The 24,253-nt window shown below is 47.2% G+C and overlaps 1 protein-coding gene across 2 annotated transcripts in view; it reads right to left on the bottom strand.

Moving 5' to 3' along the window:
- The window catches only part of ALDH18A1 (aldehyde dehydrogenase 18 family member A1), a 1,219,662-nt gene that overhangs the window by 324,599 nt on the left and 870,810 nt on the right, over positions 1–24,253 (bottom strand). For both annotated transcript variants that reach the window (XM_069611512.1, XM_069611511.1), the window contains exon 12: positions 21,932–22,152. In XM_069611512.1, coding sequence (XP_069467613.1) covers positions 21,932–22,152 — 221 coding nt within the window. The remainder of the gene's footprint in view (positions 1–21,931; positions 22,153–24,253) is intronic.

Here is a 24,253-nt window from a genome sequence, read left to right on the forward strand (position 1 = left end):
AATGACCACCCGAGCCCGAAGGCGTGCGAGCGGCGTCTCTCGGCTGATCATGACCGACCCAACTCAGAGGCGCGGACGGACCAGTGCCCTGCGATTCGAGAATCGCTAACATTTTCTTCCCGAAGGAAGCCCATTCCTCCGGTGTCGCATTGTTAGGGAGAATTCTCTGTTTAGGCTGAATTTCCTAACCTAGTGAGTCCCCCAGCAGCTTTGCTGGATTTTTGGGGTTTATTTTTTTCTCCTGCCAAGAGTGAGACTCTGTTACTCTCACTCTTGGACATGACTTGAGAGTGTTTCTGTGACTTGCTATGTGCTTATGGGCTATGGGGTATTTTTTCCCCATAGGCTATCATTGGTTTTTGAATGTGTGTTACACAGCACCCTCAGTGCAGTAACACAGGGGTGGCATAGTGACCCCCAAACATAGACTCCACACCCTGGGACTGACTACTGTCTCCCTGGGTCTGTAAAGTCACAATTGACTTTACTAGTCTTAATTTAGGAACTTAACCAGTACAAACCATCATACTGTGGAAGTACTGGTAGGGGCAATTAGATTGCCCCTGGGTCTGTTGTCGAGGGGGTACTGTCCCGTCCCCCCTCGCCGAGTTTCTGGCTGGTGGCAGTGGATACCACGGAAATATTCCACCGGAATATTTCCCAATGGGATTTCCCATTGATTTTAATGCACCACTTTTTGGTGCAATGTTAAAGATACCGCCGGTTTATTTATTTAATATAAATTCACCGGTTGGGATTTTTTGCCAAACTCGCCGCCAAAATGGTGTCTAGGTTCACTTCAGTAACCCTGAACCCGAGTCGAGCCTTTGTTCCACTTTTGGCGGGCTTCTGCAAAGAAGCCCTCCAAAGTGGTGCCATTCTGTCTGGGTACCACAGGGGGTGTGGGAGGGGGTTTAGGCACCCTGGACTGAGTTGCCTTGCCAACTCATGTCGCACTCTGGTGTGATTGGCCCAAGTGGTGAGCCGCCCCGCTCACCACTTAGCATGTTTGAGTGACAGCTAGGCTGTATGAATGGGGGTTTGCTGCATAAAAGCAGGGTTTTTGGGACTGGTTCTTCAGAAGTCACCACAGGACCTAAGAAGTTGAAGAGGGAGAAGCCGAGCCGACCTGCCAAGACGACACCACCGGTGGAGCCCTGCGGAACCGTCTCACCACTTTTCCCAACGACAGAGGAGATCTCCAGCCGGGAGAGTCTCCTTCCCTTGACTGGTGGGGACAACCAGTTTCTGCCTTCTTTTCGCCTCCCTGAAGCATCTCGTGGCCGCCTTGCCTGTGCCAAGCACCCCGGCAACCGGGATACCACTTTTTACCTCAACCGCGAAAGAGGGGTAACATCCTTTTAACCGGAAAACTCCACGGCTGGTTTCTTCCCTGGTAGTGCAACGACCTTCAGCTTTCCTCCAAGTCGAGATCTTCTCTTCCTCTGGACGACGCCGCGACTTGCACCCACTACCAGGAACAACTGCCACCGCTGGAGGATCCTTTCCATTTTAAAGGTACCGTGTTCCGCCCGGCTTCCCTTGCCACCGATTGTACGGGGTAGATTTAGCCCTCGGCTCTCGAACCTGGGTAAGCCTGGGACACTAACTAAACTTTTCTAAACTTGGTAAAACCTTTCCTACTCACCTGTAAAGACTTGTGACATTGTGTGATCTTGGACATCTTTTCGCCTGGCTTTCCCTAGAGTGGGCCTGGCAACCGAACTTCCTTGCTCCGCAATAGACTGCCTTTCTAAACTTACTGTGAATCTCTGAAAAGTTGCTGTTTTCATTACTTCTGCCTTTTCCCTCCCTTTGTAACTAACTTGTTGGAGTGCCATCTAACATTAAGCGCTCACCTCTGTTTGGAAATAAGTGGTGTTAACTTAGACTTGTCCAACAAATAACTAGGGATGTACATATAAGTAATAGTGACTGTGTTTTGACTTACTTACCTGTTCTGTGCTAGTGTAATTTATGAGTGTGTCTTTTAAATAAATAATTATATACTTTTACACCTAGCTCTGGTCAGTGTTTGCTTGTACTACTGTGCCTCTGTACCTATTATGTATGCTCTATATACTGCCTAACTCTTCTTGAGGGAAGTCTGACTGCTCAGCCACAGCTACCAGGTAAATCTGGGTGGTACAGACTGCTACCAAGTGGGTTTACTGCCAAACACCTGTAGTCTTAAATCTTTTGCAGTGGTCCCAGAGGGAACTGCACAGGTTTCTGCCTAACACGCATGCTTGGTGGGGTAAGCGACACGCCGACGGACGGAGTCCTCGGATGAGGACGGGCAAGGCGACCGATGACTGCGCTTCCGGGAGTGCCTCGAAGAGGCAGAGGAGTGGCGAGACCGACTCTGGGACAGAGACCGAGACCCACTGGACTTCCGAGGACGATGCGGAGAGTCGCCCCTCGAGTCGTCCGTTGAAAGCCCCGCAGACCTCGACTTCCGGGGCTTGGACACCTTACCTACCGATAACTTCTTCTTGTGCTCCCGCAAGGCTTTCGATGTGAGCGACTGGCAGTCGACACAGTCATCTGTGTCATGGGACTCCCCGAGGCACCAGAGGCAGGCGTTGTGCGAGTCCATGACCGGCATCTTGGACCCACAGTCCCCGCACTTCTTAAAGCCCGGACGCGGTGTGGAAGACGAGGTAGACATCTTCATGAAGAAATAGTACACAAACAGTTTCGAAGAACCGAGAAAGCAACAGAAACTCCAAAGAGTCGAGGCGCGCCGAGATTCCCGAAGCGAACACGTTCGCGGAAAAAACGGAACTGAGGCTACGGGCATCGTGCGTCCTACTTATAACATCCAGTGATGTCGGCCGTCGGAGGAGGTCCTCGAGGGCGGGGTATCATCAACGCAGGACGCAGACGCCGAAGATTTTCCGAAGCAGCACAGCTGTGGTGATTACTGTCATAGATATGGAATACGTCGGAGAACCCAATCCCCTCGAAAGGTGGGTTACCTAATAACAAGCAGATAAGTCTTGTGTAGTCGCACACAGTGTGACTGCACCAATTCTTACCTAACACACCTAGTCGGAATCGAGTCTCACAACTCACTGTAGGTGGTAAGCCACAATTGTCAAGCAAGGGTGGTGATGTGAGGGGAGGAAAGGGGGAAAGACCTGTGTATTGGAAGTCCCAGTGTCAACATCAATCTGGAGGATTTACGGGAGCTAAAGTTTTATTGGCTTTTTTAAAAATTAAAAATCGATTCACTAAATTGGGTAGAGACTTCAGATCGGATGCAATGATGGGGGGGTGGAGGGAGACAGTCATTCTGAAAATGGTGGGGTGCAACAGGAACACTTGAGTGCTCACAGGGCAGAGCGGTTTAAGGGAAGGGGATAAACAGGAAAGGAGGGTAGCAAAGGTTAAGCAAGAGACATGACACATAGAAGCAATGATGGGAGGTAACTTGGGGAGGTGTGAATGGATGGGGGTGTTTGCTTGGCATATTGATAACACCCCAGTTGCTACAGGAACTCAGAAAGTTGAGCAATACATGACCATCAGAGAGATTGAACAAGTGCCATTTGCTGAGCTATTTTGCAGTGGGTGGGAGGCGGATCTGAAAAGTTGGACGTGGCAACTGAGAAAATAGGTTTTGAATGTTCACTCAATTCCCCTCACACAAAAAATCATGCCTGAGGGATCTGAAACTAGTGGAACCAAACAGTTCTGCTACAAGAACACATTCGTTGCAGGAAGAAATGCAGGTGATAAAAAAATCGTGCTCCTACGAAGACATCAAGAATAGCAATTTTATCGAAAATAGGCCACCTGTTCACTGTGGAAACCGAAATTAGAAACAAGAAGGGCCGCTACATACTGCTGGAAGGAAAGATAGTATAGTAGCTGACAGATGTCGTTTGACGCCCTACAGCCAGGGATAAGAAACATTTCTTAAGGACTGCCTGAGGCTTACTGAGGGCAAGCTAGAGGAGGTAATATAGCAGGCGATGCTAATTCTGGTGCTGCATCCAGAAATTGATTGAACACTAGGTTGTGTACAATGCGGCAGGGACAATGTCTGCTAAACCCAAGGCTAGGTTGGAAGCACTGGCATTGGTGGATGGATAGCGTTAGGAAATATTTTACTTTTTGCTGCATCAGGTACACACTTTTTACTGTAGTTTTGAACCTTTCCTGACTTTTAGAGTCAAGTGAAGCCTTTTTGCTCCACTCGTCTTGCTTAGGGCATTTGTTTTGGAGGTACTGATCAGTCCTTAGGTCTATCGGTGCAGGAGAACTCTGTTCTCCATTCGCCATAGTAAAGTTCATTTTCCTGCACACGTCACCTTGTGTGAAGTGCAGTAGGGAAATTGTGTCCCTGTTACTTTGTTTTTGGGAACTTAATGGTTATGTGCATGATACGTCTGGGATGGGCTGGTGGAGGCAGATACTTTTATAGTGCTTTCTTTTTAATATTCCCATGCACATTATTTTTTTTACTGCTCAATGCCAAATAAAGCACCATAAACTAAAATGACTGCCATGAGACTTCACTGTCCTTTGGGCATCTTGTCTTTTGACCTTCTTCCTGCTCTGGAGTGCCTGGAATTCCCATACATGGTAAGCACGTTCCTGGGGAAAAGCTCCTGGCTTCTCTGGCAAAGTGGTAGTCTGGGTGTGATCGGATGTTGGGGGCCGAGTCTTCTGGACCCAGTCCACATCACTGCCAGGCATGTGTTGCTGGGCAGATGCAGTGGGCCAGAGGCTTTCCAGGTTTGGACATCCCCTGCAGTTTGCAGGTCCTTGCCATTGGTTGGCTGGGGCAACTCTAGCCTGGTTCCTGGATAACAGGAGGATTTCTGCAGTCATTCAAATCATCATTGGAGCTAAGACCCCTATGAAGGAGCGGAGCACATAGAAGACCCAGAACTCTTTGTTGGAAGATCGCCAGCAGCCCTTTATAAACTTGCCCGGCAAAGGCCAGTCTTTCTGCAAATCACTTGAAAAGCTTCATCAGTGCATTGATCCCTGGGAACAACCAGTCCAGACCTCTGCTCAAAAATCCAGCTGCTGGAAGCACTTGGAACAGTCTTGGAACCATCCGGTTGACTAGCCAGAGGTCCTTCTGGCTACTTCGCTGAAACAGACGCCGTCCCGAGTTGAGCCTTTGGATTCCGCAGACACTGTTTTCCGCTATTTTGTTCCAGTAGCGGTTAGGAAAGATTTCTCTTTTAGGAATTTTCCCTCCATAAGTTCTATGGACCCCCAAACATTTTGCTTTTGAACCGGTCCTAACTTATTACATGGAAGTGAAATATTCAGCTTCACCATTCTCTCTCAACAGCCCCCAGCCTTTTGCTCATTTTGTTATGGGGAACCGATCAGTCCTTCAGACTATTAGTACTGGGAAACTATGTTTTACTGGTCTTTTTTCCTTTTAGGTAACTTTTTAACAGTGCACACAGCACCTTACAATGCAGTGTAGTGGGGATACTTTTGTATCACCCCAGTTATTCACACTTTGTTAGTTTTATATTTGCCGAAAGGCAAGTTGGGGGCAGCAAACCCAGTTTTACCACCGTATGCGTTATTTCTAGTGTGCACATTTGCATTCACCGCGTATGACTACTGAACGTGGATGGTGCCCTAAAATGGCCACACCACGAGATAGTCGCTTGTTCTTTGGCCAGATTGTTGTTTGGCTTTCCTGCCTTGCCAGGTCAGAAATCCCATATAAGGTCATGCATTTGCCCGGGAAAGATGCGGCTTTCGCAGGCTGATAAGTTTGTGTGTCTGTGTGTGGCCCAGGAAGGGGGTGGTTAGTCGGGTCCTATTCCACATCTGTGGTACCTGAAAGTCTAGGTGTGTGGCATGAGTGAAGCTCAGTGTTCCCTGAATGGGCCACTGCTAGCTGTTTGAAAGGTGCAGATGCTTACCATTGGTGGGCTTGGACTTGCTTCCAGGTAGAATCTTGATAAGAAATTGACTCTTACAGCCATTTCGGCAGATCAACGTTGGAGCCAAGTATGCTGTGTAGAAGAGCAGCTGACTGAAGATCCGTGGACGACTACCGAAGAGACCCAGCATCCCTTTCTGTGTTTGGCCTGCTGAAGCCCTTGCTGGACCACCTGTTCTGCAAAGGCCCTGAGCGGTGCTTCAACCCTTGGACTGGTTGGAGCAACCAATATCATCGTGTTCGGGCATCTAGCCATCCTGAGCCTTCGGAAGTGTCCCTGGACCACCTAGTGGACTGACCATCTCTCCAGTGGGCTACCTCGCTAGAACAGTCGTCGTTCTGCATTCATCGCTGGAACTTCAGTAGTTGGCAGCTTGTGGTGCAAGTTGCCTTCCTGCTAATTTCAGCCTCCTAGCTTCAATGGGTCTTGCTCTGGATGGTCTTAAACTGACTGGAAAGACGCCCGCCGTCTGTGTGGCTGGATGTCGCTGGAACTTGCCTTCATCAGTCTGGTGAAGTGTCCTGAAGAGGTCTTCATCAGTGCCTTGTGCATTTCTTCATCACCAAGGGTTGCACTCTGCTGTGGGAACCGACCGGAAGAATCCTTGCACCTGCAGCTCCTGGGCTACTCTCACTGGAACAAACAGCGGAAAAACCTACCTCCAGTGCCCCCCCCCCCAGTCGCCCAATCTAGTCATCTGGGAAAATCTGAGTCAGGGGGAGATTCCTCACGGAATCTCCCCCGTTTCTCCATAGAATAAACTTTGATTATTCCATTCCATAGCTTTTTGATCATTGCATCTAAAAGCAGCTGTACCTGAAAGACAGGAACGTTATTTTACTTACCAGTAACTGTTGAATATCTTCTCTGGAACATTTCACCAACACAAGACTCTTCCTACACCAGAAACCCCTTTTTCTGAGAAGCTTTGACACACTTGGGCACAAGGGCCCACTCTTCACAGGAATTATACGTCTAAAGTTAGGTTAAAGTTCTTGTAACTTGTTACTATTCCACTGCATCACTACTCATCTTCCTTTTTGTTGAATACTTTATTGAATGCATTTCCAAGAACCTATGGTGATTGTATGCAAGTTTATGATTAAGTGTTGTTTAATATTTATTTATTTGCATTTGTTAAGTGCACTTGCAGCCCATAACGCATCGATGCGCTGTTACAGAGGATACGCAGACTTAAGATTACAGAGAGGTGCCAGGAGGGCTCTTAGTTACAGATTGGCAGGCATACATGCAGTGGATGATCCAGATTCAAGTTAGACAAAGAGTCTAGTTTTGATAGCCTTACGAAAGGCTAGGTGGGACTCAATGGGTGTAAGGTGAGGTGGCAGAGCGTTTAAGTGCGTGCCTGCTTGGGTGGGGAAGCTGGAGCCACCAGCGCGCACTTTACATGTAGTAGGTGTGACAATTGAGTTGGCATAAAGGGATCTGAGAGGTCTCGTGGCCATGTGCCTGGTAATTCTGTTAGTCAGGTAAGGAGGGGCAAGTTGGTGAAGGCCTTTGTGGGTGAGAGCAAGAGTTTTAAAAGACAATTCTCTCTTTGACAGGGAGCCAGTGCACTTGCCTTCTGATTTCCGAGATATGGTTTCTTCTTGCGGTGCCGGTGGCTGCCCTTAGTGCATTGTTTTGGGCTAGCTGCAGTTTAGCCAGATTTTTGTTGGATGTCCCCACGAGAAGAGCATTACAGTAGTCTAATCTTGACCCGATAATTGCCCTGGCAATCGTGAGGCAACTTTGAAGGGCCAAGAAGGTCCTGGCTGCGTTGAGGACTTTAGAGTAGTAGGCTGAGGATGCAGCGATAGCATTGACCTGTCTATCCATCGACTGGTCGGAGTCAAGGTAGACTCCGAGTGTCTTAACATGGTTCGAGACCTTGATTGGAATGTTATCAATGGTGAAGGAGGCGTACTGATCTCCGAGGCTACCCAGAGTGAAGGGTGATGCAATGAGGGGGAGTTCGGTCTTTTCTCTATTGAGGCAAAGCCAATTCTCCGCCATCCAGGATTGGATGGTAGAGTAGATAGAGGTGAGGGTGTTGGAGTCTGCTAGGTAGTTGCCCGTGAGTGGGATAAGTACCTGCGTATCGTCCGCATAGTTGATATATGAGATACCAAGGGAGTCCAAGATGCTAAACAGGGGCCTTGTAAAGAGGTTGTAGAGTGTGGGTGCGATGCAGGATCCCCGAAGGGACACCACAGGTGAGGAGGCTAGGGGTGGCGGCGGCAACTTCAGAAAAGACTTTCATGGCCCTTTCTTGGAGAAAGGAGGTGATCCACTGGCAGGCTTTAGGGGAGAAGTTGGCTTGGGTGGCTACATGGTGACACAGGGTGTTGTGGTCAACCAAATCGAACGCTGCGGATAGGTCCAGGAGCAGTAGGAGGGCAGGTTTGCCTGCATCTCTGAGATCATCCATTTGGTTCTTTAGGTCTAGGAGGGCCGTTTCAGTGCCATGTCGGGGGCGGAACCCAGATTGCCGCAGGCCGAAGAGACGGTTGTCCTCTAGGAACTTTTGGACTTGCAGATAGGCTGCTTTGTCCAAAATTTTGAGCAGGAATGGTACAGTTGTAATGGGCCTGTAATTCCCCGGGATGGTTGGGTTGAGTGAGGGTTTCTTGAGGAGTGGGCGTACCCATGCTTCCTTGAGTCCTGATGGGACATGGCCTGATTGGAAGGAGGAGTTGATAAAGGCTGTAAGGAAGGAGGCTAGGGTAGGTGCGGAGTCTTTGATGAGGCTGGCTGGGCAGGCATCACCTTTGCAATTAGAAGGTTTGATAGAGTTGACCAGGGTGATGACCTCTTGCTCAGTGATGTCTTTGAATTCGAACATCGGGGATGACGTGGTCTTGATGGGTGGCTTGGCGTGCATGTTCGCTATAATGTGGGAGAGGGCTTTTTGGTGGCCACGAATTTTAGTTTGGAGGGTGTTGAGCTTCTCTAGCATGGCAGATTGAATGCTGTTACACCACTTGTCATCTTTGATGACTGAGGAGGAGGGGGGCAGATGGTTTTTCAAGTTCTCTAAAGATGGTGAATAGTTCCTTAGATCCTGACTTGGCGTCAGCGATCCTGGCGTTAAAGGAAGCAGCCTTTGCCAGAGTGATGTTAGTCTTGTATGATTTGGAAATGGCTTTGAACTTCTGTTTTTAGTGGCTTCAGAGGGGTTTGCTTTCCAGGTGGATAGTGCAATCCTCTTTTACGCACGTTGGTCAAGGAGTTCTTTGGAGAACCATGAATTGGCATGTTTGGCTTTCTTAGCTTTTTTGAGAGTCAGGGGAGCAATGGCGTCCACGGCTGACGCAATGACATCCTTGAAGGTGTCAGCTAAGGTATAGGGGTTATTTGATGAGGGGGCCTGAAGGGCTGGGTTAAGGAGGTAAGGTGCTAGGTTCTCGACTGTGAGAAGGCGTGAGCTCCTGGCGTAGGTGGCGAGGCACAGTGGTGGCGGAGAGAGAGACACTTTAGTTCCGAGGTTGAATTAGATGTAGTGATGGTCGGCCAGGGGATAGGGGTATTGGCCGGGATGAGAAGGGAGCAGTTGTGATGACTGATCCAGTCATGGGTGCGTCCTTTGATGTGCGTGGGGTCAGAAATGGAATGCGCAAAGACGAGGTTGGAGAGTGCCTTCTTGAGGTGTTTCGCAGGGGGGTCTTTGGGGTCGTTCAACCCTAGGTTGAGGTCACCGAGGAGTAGAACCTGTGCGGTCTTTTTGATGTTGTCAGACTGTGCAGGGATAAGGGTGTCATGGAAGTCAGTACACGGGCCTGGGGGTCTGTAGACAATGTGCATGGATATGGTGCAGTTGGGCGAGACATTGATTTTTAGCGAGAGGTAGTCGCTGTTGCTGTCAAGGATGCCTTCCACTTCTCTGATGTTAAGGGTGTCACTGGCGATGAGGGCAACGCCTCCACCTCTCTGAGAGGTGGAGTCTTTCCTAAAAATGGAATATCCAGGTGGGATGGCCAGTGATAAGGCCGGGCCTGAGCCTTCATTCAGCCAGGTTTCAGTAAGGATGAAGAGGTCGAGCTCGTCGTTTATGAGCAGGTCGTTGATGTCAAGGGCATGAGCTGGTACGGAGCGGGCATTGAGCAGGATGCAGCTTAGCGTGTAGGTAGAGGGAGGCATAGGGACGGGTGGGCTAGTGGGTGAGGATGAAGGGTCAGAAGTACTAGGTGGTGTGGTCAAGGGTGTGGCAACAATAGGATCAGTAGGCACAGAAACATCATTGAGCTGCACAAAATCAGGTGTGGTCATGGGGGCGCCAACAATAGGATCAATAGGCGCAGAAACATCATTGAGCTGCACAAAATCAGGTGTGGTCATGGGGGCGCCAACAATAGGATCAATAGGCACAGAAACATCATTGAGCTGCACAAAATCAGGTGTGGCCATGGGGGTGGCAACAGTATGCGCTACGTGCAAGGGTGCAGTAGGACAGAAGGACGAGGGTTGAGGGGCAAAGTTAATGTTATTGGTAGGGTTGCTGATCGTGAAGTATTGTTTGTTGGTACGACCCTTGATGATCTGTCGAGTCGTGGCAGAGGAGTGCAGGACAACCCTTGGGCTCAGGGCGCGTTTGGTGGCAGCGCACGTGTGTGCTGGCGGCTGGCTTCTTATGCCGAACCCAGCATTTCGGTAACCCAAGGTAGGGGTAAAGCTGATGGGGTTGGTGGGCTGAGTGCGAGACCGTAGTCGCGCATTCCTGCTGTGGTACAGCGGAGGGCGCGCAATTGCTATCAGGGTAGGCACACATGAGTTATAGCATGGGGGCATTGATGCTGTTGGCCTTACCTTGTATAGGTTTAACAGAGCGTAGGGGCGCCATCTGCGCCCTCGAGCAGCGGAGAGCTGCAGAGAGAGAAAGCGGCCTTGTCCTTTGGCCTTCTCCGACTGGCGGCGGTCCTCCTCTCCCTTTAAAGCGGGAGCGGAGGGGCTGCGGGCTCTGGCGCGCGAGTCACGTGATTCGGCTCCGGCAATCATGTGGTCTGTTGCCATGGTGCACAGACGGTTTCGCCGGTGTATGTGAATTGCAGCTGGTGGTTCGGGTTGAGCAATGGCTGCAAAGGCAGGAGTGGCTCGTCCTCGTGGAGGAGCTCGTCCTTCTTTGTGGCTGCAGAAGGCTGTACGTGATGTTCTCTCTCGCAGCGGAGCTGCAGAGAGAGAAAGCGGCCTTGTCCTTTGGCCTTCTCCGACTGGCGGCTTATCACCTGCTTGTTTCATTTCGTAGTGTGTGTCCAAACATACAATAAATATAGTATTTTTGTACTTGTCTACATTGAATCATTGTGTGGACTCATTGCGGACACCCTGACCCCACTCACTCTCATGGGAATAGCCTCCACTGCTCTCCTCTGCTACCTGGATTGGGTTTTGGCTAACCTCTCAGAGTTACCCTCTTCACTAGAACTAGGTACCATGTACAATAGAACTAGGGTGGCCTCCTAAAATCTGTCCACCAGGCCAGACTCTAGAAATCCATCTTAACAGTACCCACTGCTGCTTACCGCCTGCTTCTCATCCTGGGTGTCCCCAGATATTGTCGCTAAGTGGTGGTCCTGAAATCTGTGTGTTCCGAGCGTCCAGATGAGCAGAATTAAGTCCATTAGAGCACGGAACCACGAATTAGCCAGACCAAGGAGCCAGACACCTGAAGACCGCTCGGCACCCGATAACCCAGGGCTTCTTCCAACGGAAGGCCCAGCGATTTCAGGAACATTTACAGTGGCCTCCATGTTAAATCGGAGTACAAGAGGTGAGGAAAGCATACCTGTTTTCGCGTTCCCAGTCTCCATCGGGTTGTATGAGCCTAAGGTCCTAGCCATCTCTCTCCCTTGTCTAGCCAGTGGTGTTCTGGCCTGATATCCTACCCTGGGACTCCCTTGATTGTGGTTAGATTGGGATAGGGTCTGCTAAAGATATTTTATTGGGCGGCGTGACTCTAATGGCAGTAGGGCGCTTTTTCAGCTAGGGGAGGATTTGTAATGCTAGAATCATAGTTCTAAGGTTTTTTTTTGTTTGGTAACTTATTTTTTCTAAACCTATCAGTTCTCAAAGTCTTGATTACTTACCTGGTTCCTTTTTTTATTCCCTTGCTTTACTAAGCTAGAGTACATTTTAAAGTATTTCTGTGTTTAAAAGTGAAGTGCTAGTAATAAACCACACCAAGGTGAATGTGTATATATTAGTAGTGAATGTTTTAGCGTGTTACTTACCTGTGATTTTTAATTGATAGTCTAAGGCCTATTTTTATTCATTCTGCCTCGTTTGTATTAAGAGTGGTCTGTGTGTGCTTAACCAAACCCTTCACCACTCTCACGTCCCTTCAAGTCTAAATTCCTGATGTTCAGTCACACTACCAAGGTAAGAGCTTGGCTAGACAGTGTGTGTGTTCATCTAAACCGGATGGGCCTCAATATTTCCACAGAGCGGATTCAGACAAAGACACATGTGACCATTCTTTTTATTCAGCTGTGCACCATATGTACTGCTGAATACACATGGTGTTCTCATTCATGGGACGAGCCAAACTGCTTAAGGGAGCATAGTTGGGGAATATTACCTGGTATGATCATGCACATGCATTGATCGATACGGCGGAGAAGGAGAAAGTGGTTGAATGGGGCGTAGAGGCTAATTATCTCCCTGGCAAACTGTCTGGTAGTGTTCCACTGTTTTCCTACGCTGTTGCTTCCTGGTTGCCCGTTTCTGGATTGCTGCAATGAGCGCAGAGAAATTGTGCCATGGTCCCTTTCAGGATTGGGGCTTTAAAAACCCTGCAAAAACACAAAGCGTTGCAGAGTGTCTAAGTGTTCCACTGTGTTCCGGTGATGGGGCGAGAGCCTGTGGTCTCAGTGCCTTGCAGTATCACGACAGTGTGCTCAGCAGTTTGCAGTCTAAAGCGGATTAAGGCAACAGTGTATAAGGAATAGTAAGTAAGTGGTCTTCCATTTAAAGACCGATTTCAGAATTCCTTGTGAGGCCCGTGAAAGTTGAGCTTCTACGTAAGGATTTGACTAAAATGGTGATATTGATGCTTAAAAAAAAAAAGAAAAATAAAACAAGAAATAAGAAATTTAAAACGTGATGCACGCTGCACAAACAAAATAGCAATTGTGGAGTGCTGTGAGATCTGCCTGCAACCGTGGATTGCCTGGTAGTGGATCAAACAAACAGATCAACAAAAGTAAAAACAAAAGCAAACTACAAGCAAAGGGGGTGATGGTACGGATTATAACCACTTACAGGTCAAGAAAAAATGTCAGTTTCTAAAACCAATAACTAATCATAGCGACTGCACCATAACTACTCAACAGGTTCAGCAAATATGACAACAATTGATATTCAAAGGCCCCGATCGAAACTTCTGATTTGAAGTCACACCATAACAATTTGTTATTGAATATCTGCCTTAGTCTACAAAGCAAAACAATTCAAACGATACCAACAGAGCTGAACGAGCTGGCTTCTAGCCACATTGAGATACAGAGTACTGCAATTCCTCTTACTAACTTGGCTAGATTACCGGACAGGGCGAAAATAGCAGTCAATATAGATGCGCCTTCCACTGTAAATGAAATATTTTCAGCTTCAGATAGGTCGAATATAAGGACCCGGAATATTTAAGAACTTTAAAACCACTATTCAACCTCTGCAATTCTATGTTCAAAGAACAACAAATACTTAAAAAGGTTTAACCAAATTGGTAGATGTTGGCCTCTGTCATGAGAATTGTATTATTAATTCAGGGGTTCAAGGCGTGAAACATACAGGGGAAGTATGTAAGGAGTGGCAGCCTAGAAGTTAGACTGATGAGCACCTTGAGACTTCAATCAATGAAAATGTATCTATTCCAACGATAAACAAGGATATATCGATATCCTGTAAAGTGTAAGGAAGGCATGGTATCAACAGTAAGACAGACAAGTGACCACAGTTCAAGGAGGTTTATTGAACTTAAAGGGTTTGAAAACACCCATCTAATCCTAAATCTACAGATGGGAGCAAGCTACGACCATCAAATAATAAGGCAGTCCTAGGGGTGTCTTGTGAAAATAAAAGGGCCTATACTAATAAACCTATTACCAATCCTTACATCTAAATACAGGCTAACAGTGTTACAAAAAGAAAGACATGTTCACAAAATATGTCAGGATGTTCAGGCCATTGGCCTCCCTTCCCCACGTTTTCAGCACAGGACAAGGCGGTAAACTCAAGCTTAGCACAGTCACTGGCTTGTCTAGCACAAGGATACAGTTCAATCTTTAGCATCAGGGCCTTCCGTGCCCAAGTCTCTTTGCCTTTCAAAGTCTCTTCTTTCAGAGGGACTGATGCAACAATCAATAAGTTCTTTTCCTCTTTTAGATTTCACAAGTACTCAATTTCTTAGGCTATTCACTATTCACCTCAGATCTCCCTCCGCAGATCCGCTCAACAGAATGTTCGTAGGTTATTCATGCATCCAATTTCTCAGGTGATTCACGGTTCACCCAGAATCCCCTCAGCCAGGCTCAGATCCTCTTTAACGCACTGTTTAGTCCCCCTCCGCCGGGCTCGTACTTGATCTGTTGCAGGACCACTGTGATTCACAATTCTTTGTCACTCTTTCACTTTTGCCACCTTTCAGTTGGATACCTTAAAGAGGCTCTGTCTAAGGTATCTTATCTTGGCTTCAAAGTTCAATCACTCATTTGTTCTTCAATTTTACTTGCCTTGTTTATCACATACAATTCATACACTGTTCGCTTCAGCTCCCACTATACAATGTTGCAGCATGCAACCTTGGCTTCAACACAGACCGGTCTGGTATCAGTCTCTCCAACTCACTGGTTGTGCTGACTTCACTGGTGCTGCTTTGTTGTGGGTGGGGGCAGCAGGGTGGTTGGGTGGGGGCAGCAGGTTGGGTGGGGCAGCGAGGGGGCAGCAGGGTGGGTGGGAGTCGCAGCAGGGTGGGTGGGGCAACGAGGGGGCGGCAGGGTGGGTGGGTGCAGCGAGGGGGCAGCAGATTGGGTGGGTGGGGGCAGAGATGGGGCGGTACAAAGGCAGCCTCAGACGGACTAAAAAGAACTAACCCAATTGCTCACAAAATAGCCTAAAACCAAATTGCTGCACAGCTAGAAAATGCAGAGCTCGGCACCAGACTTGCTTCTTACAGAGCTGCTGATCTGAGCAGATATTGTTATGGAACTTCTCATTGAGTAGTAAGCAGAGGAGTTTGGAAAACGATGTTTGTGATTTGGAAGTTTCATGCTGTGGCATTGCCAGTTGCTATGCCAACCGGATCCTCAGTTCAGGACCTCCATTCCCTCTTATTCTACTGTAATAATGGTTTTGGCAATTTTGTGGCACAAACATTCACCACAACAAAAAAGGAGGTTAGATCTAGAGGTTCTCTCCTCGTTCCTGATTTGGAGACTTACTCATTTATATAACTATTTCCAATATCTTGGAAGAATAGCGGCATCTATAAAAGAGACACTTTACTATGATACCAAAACTGGATAAAGACCACATAATGTGCTCCTCTTACTGCCCAAAAGTGCTTATCAAATCGGCATCAGCATACAGGCCAATTGGATGGAAATGGTCAGAGCGAGTTTGATAGATCAAGGATTAAGCAGGCTTTGTTCAGGGGAGTAATGACAGTGATAACAGTGGACAAGTCCTACATATAGGTTCAGAGAACCAGAAGTAGATCAGTTCTTCTCGAGCTGGGCCCATAAAAGATGTTTCAGCTAGTCGATTGGAAATGTACGGAGGTGTGCTTCAAAAATTTGGTTTTGTGGAGAATTTGATTAAAATGATTGGACCTAGTTATGTATCACCTGTAGCACGCATGTGCATCAATGGGGTGCTGTAGCAGCAATTTTCACTACATAGGTGGGACTAAACGGGGGTGCCCTCTTCCCACCCAACTCTTTTGCTCCGATCATGGAACTCTTTGCGACTCAGGCCAGTAATGGGAAAGATCTCCATGGGATCCGATAAGCCAAAGAGGAACGATATGAGGTGGCAGGCCTTCACTGTAGTTAACAGCCTGCCGCCCAAGTTAAGGGCCCCATTGCACTATAATTACAGGGACTGCAGTAGCAAGCTGCAAGTTTCGTCATGGGGTGGCACAGTTATTGCGGGGGGTTCCAAAACGCTTGAAATATGGATAGACATTAATGGGGAAAAAATGTTGCTCGTGCCCACAAAAGTGTCAGGGTTCTAAGTTAACATGTCAAGTCGGAATTATTAAATGTAACGCTTTAGGATTCTGAGATGTCTAGTGTGAGAGGAAGTGGCAGCTTAGATGGGCTACCTAGTCCCTGAAATCTACTTTCAACATCTTCCTTCACACCTAGGTTAGGCAATCCCGCTTTTACCCCTGGTTTGGAGTACGTGAGGTTTGCAAGTTGGCAGAAGGGTAGTTATTACAAACTGGGGGACTTGTTTGTCAGCGTTATTATAACTGCAAGATCTATTTTGGACTGCAGGAGCTTGCTAGAAGGCAGTATTTTCACATTCGGTACTGGGCACTACAATTGGACTGGGGGTGTCTAGAACAGGGACACCTTTCAAATAGTATTGCAACAAGATATAGTAAAAGCTGTTGCTAAACTCAGGTGGTGGTCCACTACGAGATATACGCTGTTTTGACAAAGATCTTTCCAGAGAACATGACGACACTCAAATATGGGAGGGTGCTCACAAAAAGACAATATCAGCATAAGCCAAGGGTGTCCAAAGTAAACTTTTTGATTGATGGTACTGGACTCTGCACACAGTCAACAGTACCCCAACCAATTGTTCCGGTCCTAATGACATTGTGGCAAGAGGGGGACCTTCTACCATATCTGGTGGGTTCTGGCTGGAGGTTAAATCTAGAGAAATAGAGCTTAATCATGAACTAGAAATGAAAAAGTTGTCTGTGGAAAATACTTCTCTCTCATCTGGTTTCTCTAAGAGTTCCAGTCGCAAAAGACCCCGGATGCCTAAGGAATTAGTGGGTATGTATGAACCTAAGTAGGATGTGTTGGATTGGTTAAAAATGTTTGAGTATAATCATGGGCTCCAGGACAGCACAGGGAATGATTTACTTCCCTGGTTGTTCTCTAGGCTTCCCCCTGTTGCAACTGATGTGGTAATGGAGTTGGGGGAGGTGGATAAGAAGGATTATGAATGTGTGAAACTAGCTTTGATAGCTAGATTTGGGAAGACCCCTTCCCAGTACCTTAAGAGGTTTAGGACCCTCAAAAAGAATGATGGTACCCCTTGGGCTACCTGGGTGAGTGAGTGTTTGAAAAACTTAGAGGGATGGATTAAGGGTTACAAGGTGAACACTTGAGGGAATGAGAAATCTTGTGATGTTGGGGTCAATTTATGATACCTGCTCTCCTGAGCTCAGACAGCACTTGGCTGATTCAAGGGAATTAGATTCCAGGAAGCTAGCCAAGGCTGCTGACTTGTGGGTTGCCAACAGGGCCACTCACAAGGATTCAGGGGTCACTCAGAAAAAGGATGAGGGAAAGCAGCCACAAAAGGGGAACCAAGAGATTTCTAATACCTCCCAAACCAATGAGGACCCCAAACAACAAAATAGCCAGGGTAAGCCCCAGGGTAAACCACAACAGGCTAGTGTACCTTCTGGTCACAAACCAGAAGGAGGTCAGGCCAAGCCACCCTTTCAGAGAGCATTTGGAACATGCTATCTCTGTGGGGCAACTGACCACATCAAAGGAGATCCCAGATGTAAGGGTAAACCTACAGGGATCAGCACAGTCTCCTTAGCCTTCACTCCTGAGGAGGAAGTCCAAATGGCTAGTGCTCACTTTGAAGTCTTTGCTGAAGAACCTTTGGGTCTTCAAGCAAGTGTAACAGTAGAGTCCATGGGACTGGTTAGAGATCAGAATAGGAGTGTGTACAACTCCATACCAGAAAACTTATTATATGGACAGTGTTCTTGTCAATGGCCAGGATACTCCTGCCAGGCGAGACTCTGGGGCCAGCAGAACAGTAGTGGATGAAAGCTTTTTAAGGCCTGAGGATGTTGCTAAGGCGCCCAAGGGCCCCACTAAGATGTCTGGAGGCCCTGTTCAAATGGTTCCAATTCTACCAGCCCTCATTCAGTGTAACGACATGACAGTGTTGATTCCCATCAGTGTTCAGACTGAGGTGCCTGGGAGAGTCCTGTTGGGGAATGATCTTAGAACTCTAGGAGTAGTATCCAGTACCCCCAGGCCTCCCAGTATGGAGACCCAGAACCAAACCAAATTGGCTAGAGAGGCCACCTTAAGGAATCACTCTAAGTCTGCGGGAACCTCTACTGAGACCCCCCCCTACAAGCCTTGGTGTTGTTAAGTTGACCTCTGACCCAGGCACATTTCAGGCTAAAATGTTAGGGAAATGGGAGCCCCAACTAAGCTCCATAATTGTTCCCTCAGTCATAGAGTCTGTGACTCCCCCTGCTTCTGAGGAAGAGGTGGATAGACCTACTGGAACCCTAACTAGGCCTAAGAGAACTGGTAATTCTCAGTGCTGGTGGAAAAACAGAAAAGGAAATCTAAGGCCAAAAACATTCAGGCTGTTGGACCTTCCACAGAAGACTCCAACCCAATTCCTAGTCTTAAGGGGGAAACTCCTAAAGTAGGTAAAGGTAGATCTAAGAGGAAGGAGAAGCATGTACCTTGCTTATCTCCATCCCCTCCAACCAAGAGGCCTAAAACCCAACCTTCTCCCAACAGAGAGGTGGTGTGGACCTCTGGAGGCCCCTCTAGATCTAAGGGAATCCTTTATAAGGACCCCTTGAAAAAGCCTAACACAGGTTCAGAAGTTGTAACAACTTCTGAAGGACTGGTCAACCAGATCCCCTATAACTTAAAAAGACTGATGTTCCTCAAAGGGTTTGTAGGTCATATAGCTTACAAAGGAAAACCTTTGATTTGACCATAGAACATAGGTCAGGGTGTCGCCACCGAAATGCTGATGGTCTCTCTAGGATGTATGTCATCGACTAGAGGTATGAGATTCATCCAGGAGTGGATTAAATCCTCCTGTCCCTTAGTCTGAGGGGGGGGGGGGGCGCGAGTGTTCGGGAGAATTCTCTCTTTAGGCTGAATTTCCTAACCTAGTGAGTCCCCCAGCAGCTTTGCAGGATTTCTGGAGTTTGTTTTTTTCTCCTGCCAAGAGTGAGACTCTTTCTCCCACTATTGGACATGTTTATGGTGTTCCTTTGACTGTTAATGTGTTTTATGGGCTATGGGGTCCTTTACTCCATAGGGTCTCATGTGTTTTTATTATGTGTGTTACACAGCACCCTCCGTGCAGTAACACAGGGGTGTCATAGTGACCCCCCACCATATACTCCATACCCTGGGACTGACTACTGTCTCCCAGGGCATGTCAAGTCACCATTGGCTTTATTAGTCCCAAATTATTAACAGAAACCAGTACAAACCATCATATTGTGGACGTACTGGTCGGGGTAATTCGATTGCCCCGGGGTCTGTTAGTCGAGGGGGGCACGTCTCTGTCCCCCCTGATCGAGTTTTGGCTGATGGCAGTGGAAACTACTTTTTATATACGACCGCGAATAATTCCCCATGGGATTTTCCCATTGTTCGAGGCTACCAACTTTAATTATTTAATTCTCATACCCTCGAACATACCGCCGGTTTATTTAATTAACATTAATTCGCCGGTTGGTATTTTTTGCCAGGACTCGATTCTAAAATGGCGTTTGTGTTCTCTTCTGTGACTCCAACCCAAGTCGAGCCCTTTGTTCCACTTTTTGGCGGGCTTCTCCACAGAAGCCTCCAAAAGTGGTGCCACTCTGGGTACCACAGGGGGTGTGGGAGGGGGTTTAGGCACCCTGGACTGAGTTACCTTGGTAACTCAAGTCGCACTCTTGTGTGATTGGCCCAAGTGGTGAGCCGGCCGGCTCACCACTTAGCATGTTTGATTGACAGCTAGGCTGAGTGAATGGGGGTATGCTTCATAAAAAGCAGGGCTTTGGGGGGGGTATGCTGCATAAAAGCAGGGCTTTGGGGACTGGAACTTCAGAAGTCGCCACAGGACCGGAGAATCCGACGAGGGAGAAGCTGAGCTGACCTATCACGATGACACCACTGGTGGAGCCCTGCGGAACCGACTCACCACTTCCCGACGACAAAAGATCTCCCGGCTGGAGAGGCTTCTTCCCCTGACTGGTGGGCACAACCAGTTTACCTTCTTTCTTTGCACCCCAGACCGGTTTGTGGTCGAACTGCCTGTGCCAAGCACCCCCGGATAGCCACTCAACACTGAACCGCAAATCAAACGGACCGCTCCTTGTACCCGAGAAACTCCAGCGCTGGTTTCTTCCCTGGCAGTGCAACGGACTCCTGTCTTCCTCCACGACGAGATCCTCTCTTCCCCCGGACGAAGCACCAACTTGCATCCGCTGCCAGGAACAACTGCCCCCGCTGGAGTATTCTCACCACTTTAAGGTACCGTGTCCGCTGGGCCTCCCTTTCTAAAGATTGCTACAAGGTAATAACCCCTTAACCTTCTGGACTGGGCTGGCCGCCTTGACCCTCTAACTGGTCCCTTTCTTTGGTCCAACTCCTTTTTGAACCGTTACAAGACTTTTGTGCACTGCAACCGTGTGACCTTGGACACATTTCGTTTTGATCCTCTTAAAGCGGATCCGGCCTACTGACTCTTAATTCACGGTGTTACTTTGCCTTCCTCTCTTGTGTGTTCGTGAAAAAGTGTTGGGATCTGTTTCAATTTATTCTCTGTTTTTCTCTCCCTTTTTAAAACGAGTTATTAGAGTGCCATCTACGTTAAGCGCTCACCGCTGTCTGAAAATAAGTGGGGCTTTACTTAAGACTTGTCTAATATTCTTTTAAGGGAGTGTATATCTTTTAGTGACCAGGTTTTTGAATTGCTTACTATTAGTGCCTGTGTGTTTCTCTAGATGTGGTTTTAAATAATTATATCTCTTTTACACCAAGCCCTGGTCAGTGTTTACTTGTTCTACTGTGTTATCTTGACCTATTGTGAATACTATGTATACTGCCTAACTCTTCTTGAGGGAAGTCTGACTGCTCAGCCACAGCTACCAAGTGAATCTGTGTGGTACAGACTGCTACCAAGTGGGTTTACTGCCAAACACCTGTAGTCTTAAATCTGTTGCAGTGGTCCCAGAGGGAACTGCACAGGTTTCTGCCTAACACCCCTATAAAAGCTATGTGCCTGGTGAGGGCATGGGACCTGCAGCTGATGAAAAATAATTACACATTCCATATGCAACACTACAAAACAGTGTTCCTCTATATAATCTCATCCCCATTCCAGAATTATGTAGGTAAAGACTGTACACACTTAATGGCTCCTGGCAGACTAAGATCTTGGATGGTTTGAGTGTATATAAAGATGTTCGTTACATATGGTTGAATTCAATTGTGCACTGACATTTTGCCAACGCCCACATCTATGAAGGGTTTATAAAATGGGTAGGAAAAAAGCTTTAGTGGCTTATTTGATTAAAGTGTGATGACGGATGTGCTGCCTGAGATTGAATGGTTGCCAACTGTCAGAGGGATAAACAAAAGACTGCAAACAGGTAGACTAGGTACAATGCTGGGGTAATCCATTCATAACCAGGGCAGAAGTAAGGCCTACACAAAAGGATTGTATCTCAAAACAGTGTAAAAGTGCCAAGGGAAAACATAGCAAAGTCAGACATTCAAGGCTTGGACTCGAAAAAAGTCATGGTCATAAATCCAAGTCTTCCTCTTCACAACAGTTTGTGGTTGGTGTTGGCCACTCTAAATGGATCATTCAAAGTCAGTCACAGTTCCTGTAAATTGCCTAGTTCTCCGACCCTTTTGCAGACATAGCTGACCAACTTTGGGGCTGTGGACTCTGGTCACTTGGGCTTCTAGAATAGTTCTCTAGGAAGAATATTAACCCAAAGAACTTAATTGCATAAAGAACTTGTATCGCAAATTAAAAATCAGTACCTGTGGAAGACAATCGGGACGCGATTCAAATATCACCAGTAAGACACCAATCGGGACAGTGACTTGTTCCAGCTCCAACTCCTGAGCAATTTGTGTTCTTCGAATGACACGCCCTACACTGTCCTGCGAGGAAGATGCAATCTGACGAAGTCCAATTGCCAGGCTGTTCAGCTTTGCAGTTGAGAGACTTAGCCGTTTGAGCAAAGGAGCTGCCAATCTTCCTAGAAGAGAGTGAACACAAATCTATGTTAAAACCACGTCAGGGAAGGCACATTTAAATTGCTAATTTAGGCTATCCTCACTTTGGCATACCTTTTTTTACATTTTGCACAAAATGTACTTTAATCTAGCAGGAAACCTTGTTCTAAAAGAGAAGGCTGTATGTACAGAAAATGCAACCCACTAGAGTAAAGGTATTCTTTAAATAGCTTTGTCTGTGTAGAACACTCCTTTTGCCAAATATTACCATCATAAATCAAGTTATGCTAGAATCAAGGATTACAGGATGGCCATAACAGTTATCATAGCTTATGCAAGCATCAATAAAATAATTAAACAAATCATACCACTGGCAAGATCTGAACCCAACAAATTACTTACCTCCAGTAATGTTCTTTCCGACTGATTCTCCTCCCCCAGATTTCTCAATCAGCAGCATACATTGGTTCTTTCTTCAGCAGTGAGCAGAGTGCAAGCCCAATGTAAAGATCTCCTGATGCTTCTGCAATCCGAAAGTGATGCTTTGATAATGTATATTATACACCCACATCACATTGCCTCATTCTCCCCCCCACCCCATCACCTCACTCCCGTGCTCAGCCACCTGAGGGAACTGGAAAAGAGACCATCAAGCTCTCTAATCAAGGAGCCGGCTAGGACGGTGGCAAGGAATCTGGGCAAAGAATCCATCAGAAACAACATTAATGCAGATAATGGATTGCATCTTCCCACAGATTCCTCACCTTAGCCAGACCCCCCCCCCCATAGAAGCATTGAGACAGAAATGGGAATAGCACAAGAGGAGATGTCCAGACTTCATCAACAAATTCTGAATGAATGGCCACTTTGATAAAATGGGCCTCTTGAACAGATTGGGAAGCTAAACAGTAGTATATAGCAAGGGTGTGCAACATGTGCCACTTTGCCTCCAGGCAGATGCCTAGAGTCCCTATCTGTAGAGCAGAAATGCCCACGAGATTCCTTGTGAAATGGGTCCCAAGTCCTTCAGCTCCTTCCTTCCTGCAAAGGAACAGCACTCTAAAATACGGAGAGCAATTCAAAGGCAGTGTTTTTTTTTTTAGAAAAACTGCTTTGCCCATTCACACCCCTACATGGGCCAAAAGACTAGCCGGGTCTGTGGTTCATTGGATTAATGCATCCACTTCATGGACCTGTGTTTGACTTTATGGTCACAGTTTCAAATCCTGGCAGGCCCAATCAGCCCTTCATCCTTCTGAGGGCTACAAAATGAGTACCAATGAGTTGGGTTACAATAAACCTCAGTTATCTGTCAACAGCGCCAAGATACTAGGGTTGAATGTGTGCTCTGCAAACACAAGGGTAAATTCTCTTGTTCTAGCCACAAAAAAACTGGTCTGAATGATGGAAACGTGCCTCCTTCGATGGATGTGGAGTGTGAAACAGGGGTAACTGAATTTTATGGGTAAGATCATATTTGGACACAAAACCTTGCGCGTTACCTTTTCCTTTGAGAAGGTTTGCTAGAGAGGTCTACAAGAGCATGCAGCTCACTCACTATTCTGGCAATAGTGACAAAGATCAAAGGATAGGAGAACCCCTTCAATTAAGTTTCATTCATGAGCGAGAATTGCACACATGGCTCAACTTTTCACCCATGCAGCAATCAAAACGTTTGCGTTTTTTTCGAAGGGAAGGTACTGAACCTTATCCTGTGCCTCATGAAGTTTTGTGACCTCATGCTGGGTATTGCGATTCCTACAAACATCTCAACTAGCCAATTGCTTGGTGATGGCAAGGTCATTTTGGAACTGTTGGTGCTTGCCTGGGGATTGCCATATTCATCCAGAAAAAGGTTACCAATGGCAAAAATATCCTGAGGTGCAGGGTGGGGATCTGGTTAGCCCTGCTCTTTATGCTGTCCAAGTACTGCATTTTTGTACTTTCCCCAAGTAAGAAGTGGAAGAAGTGGGTGAAGAAGTTCGTCCCTTACCACAACCAAAAACGAAAGGGACTGAGGTGTGGGCATTTCTGGCTGTACTGGTCCTTACCCAGCATCAGGTTTGTTGTTTACTAACAAGCAAAGAGTAATAGCTCAAACATCTTCTGCTTGTTTGAAGACAT

This window comes from Ambystoma mexicanum, chromosome 8, assembly GCF_040938575.1.
Source record: "Ambystoma mexicanum isolate Mex_15411 chromosome 8, UKY_AmexF1_1, whole genome shotgun sequence".
NCBI lineage: Eukaryota > Metazoa > Chordata > Amphibia > Caudata > Ambystomatidae > Ambystoma > Ambystoma mexicanum.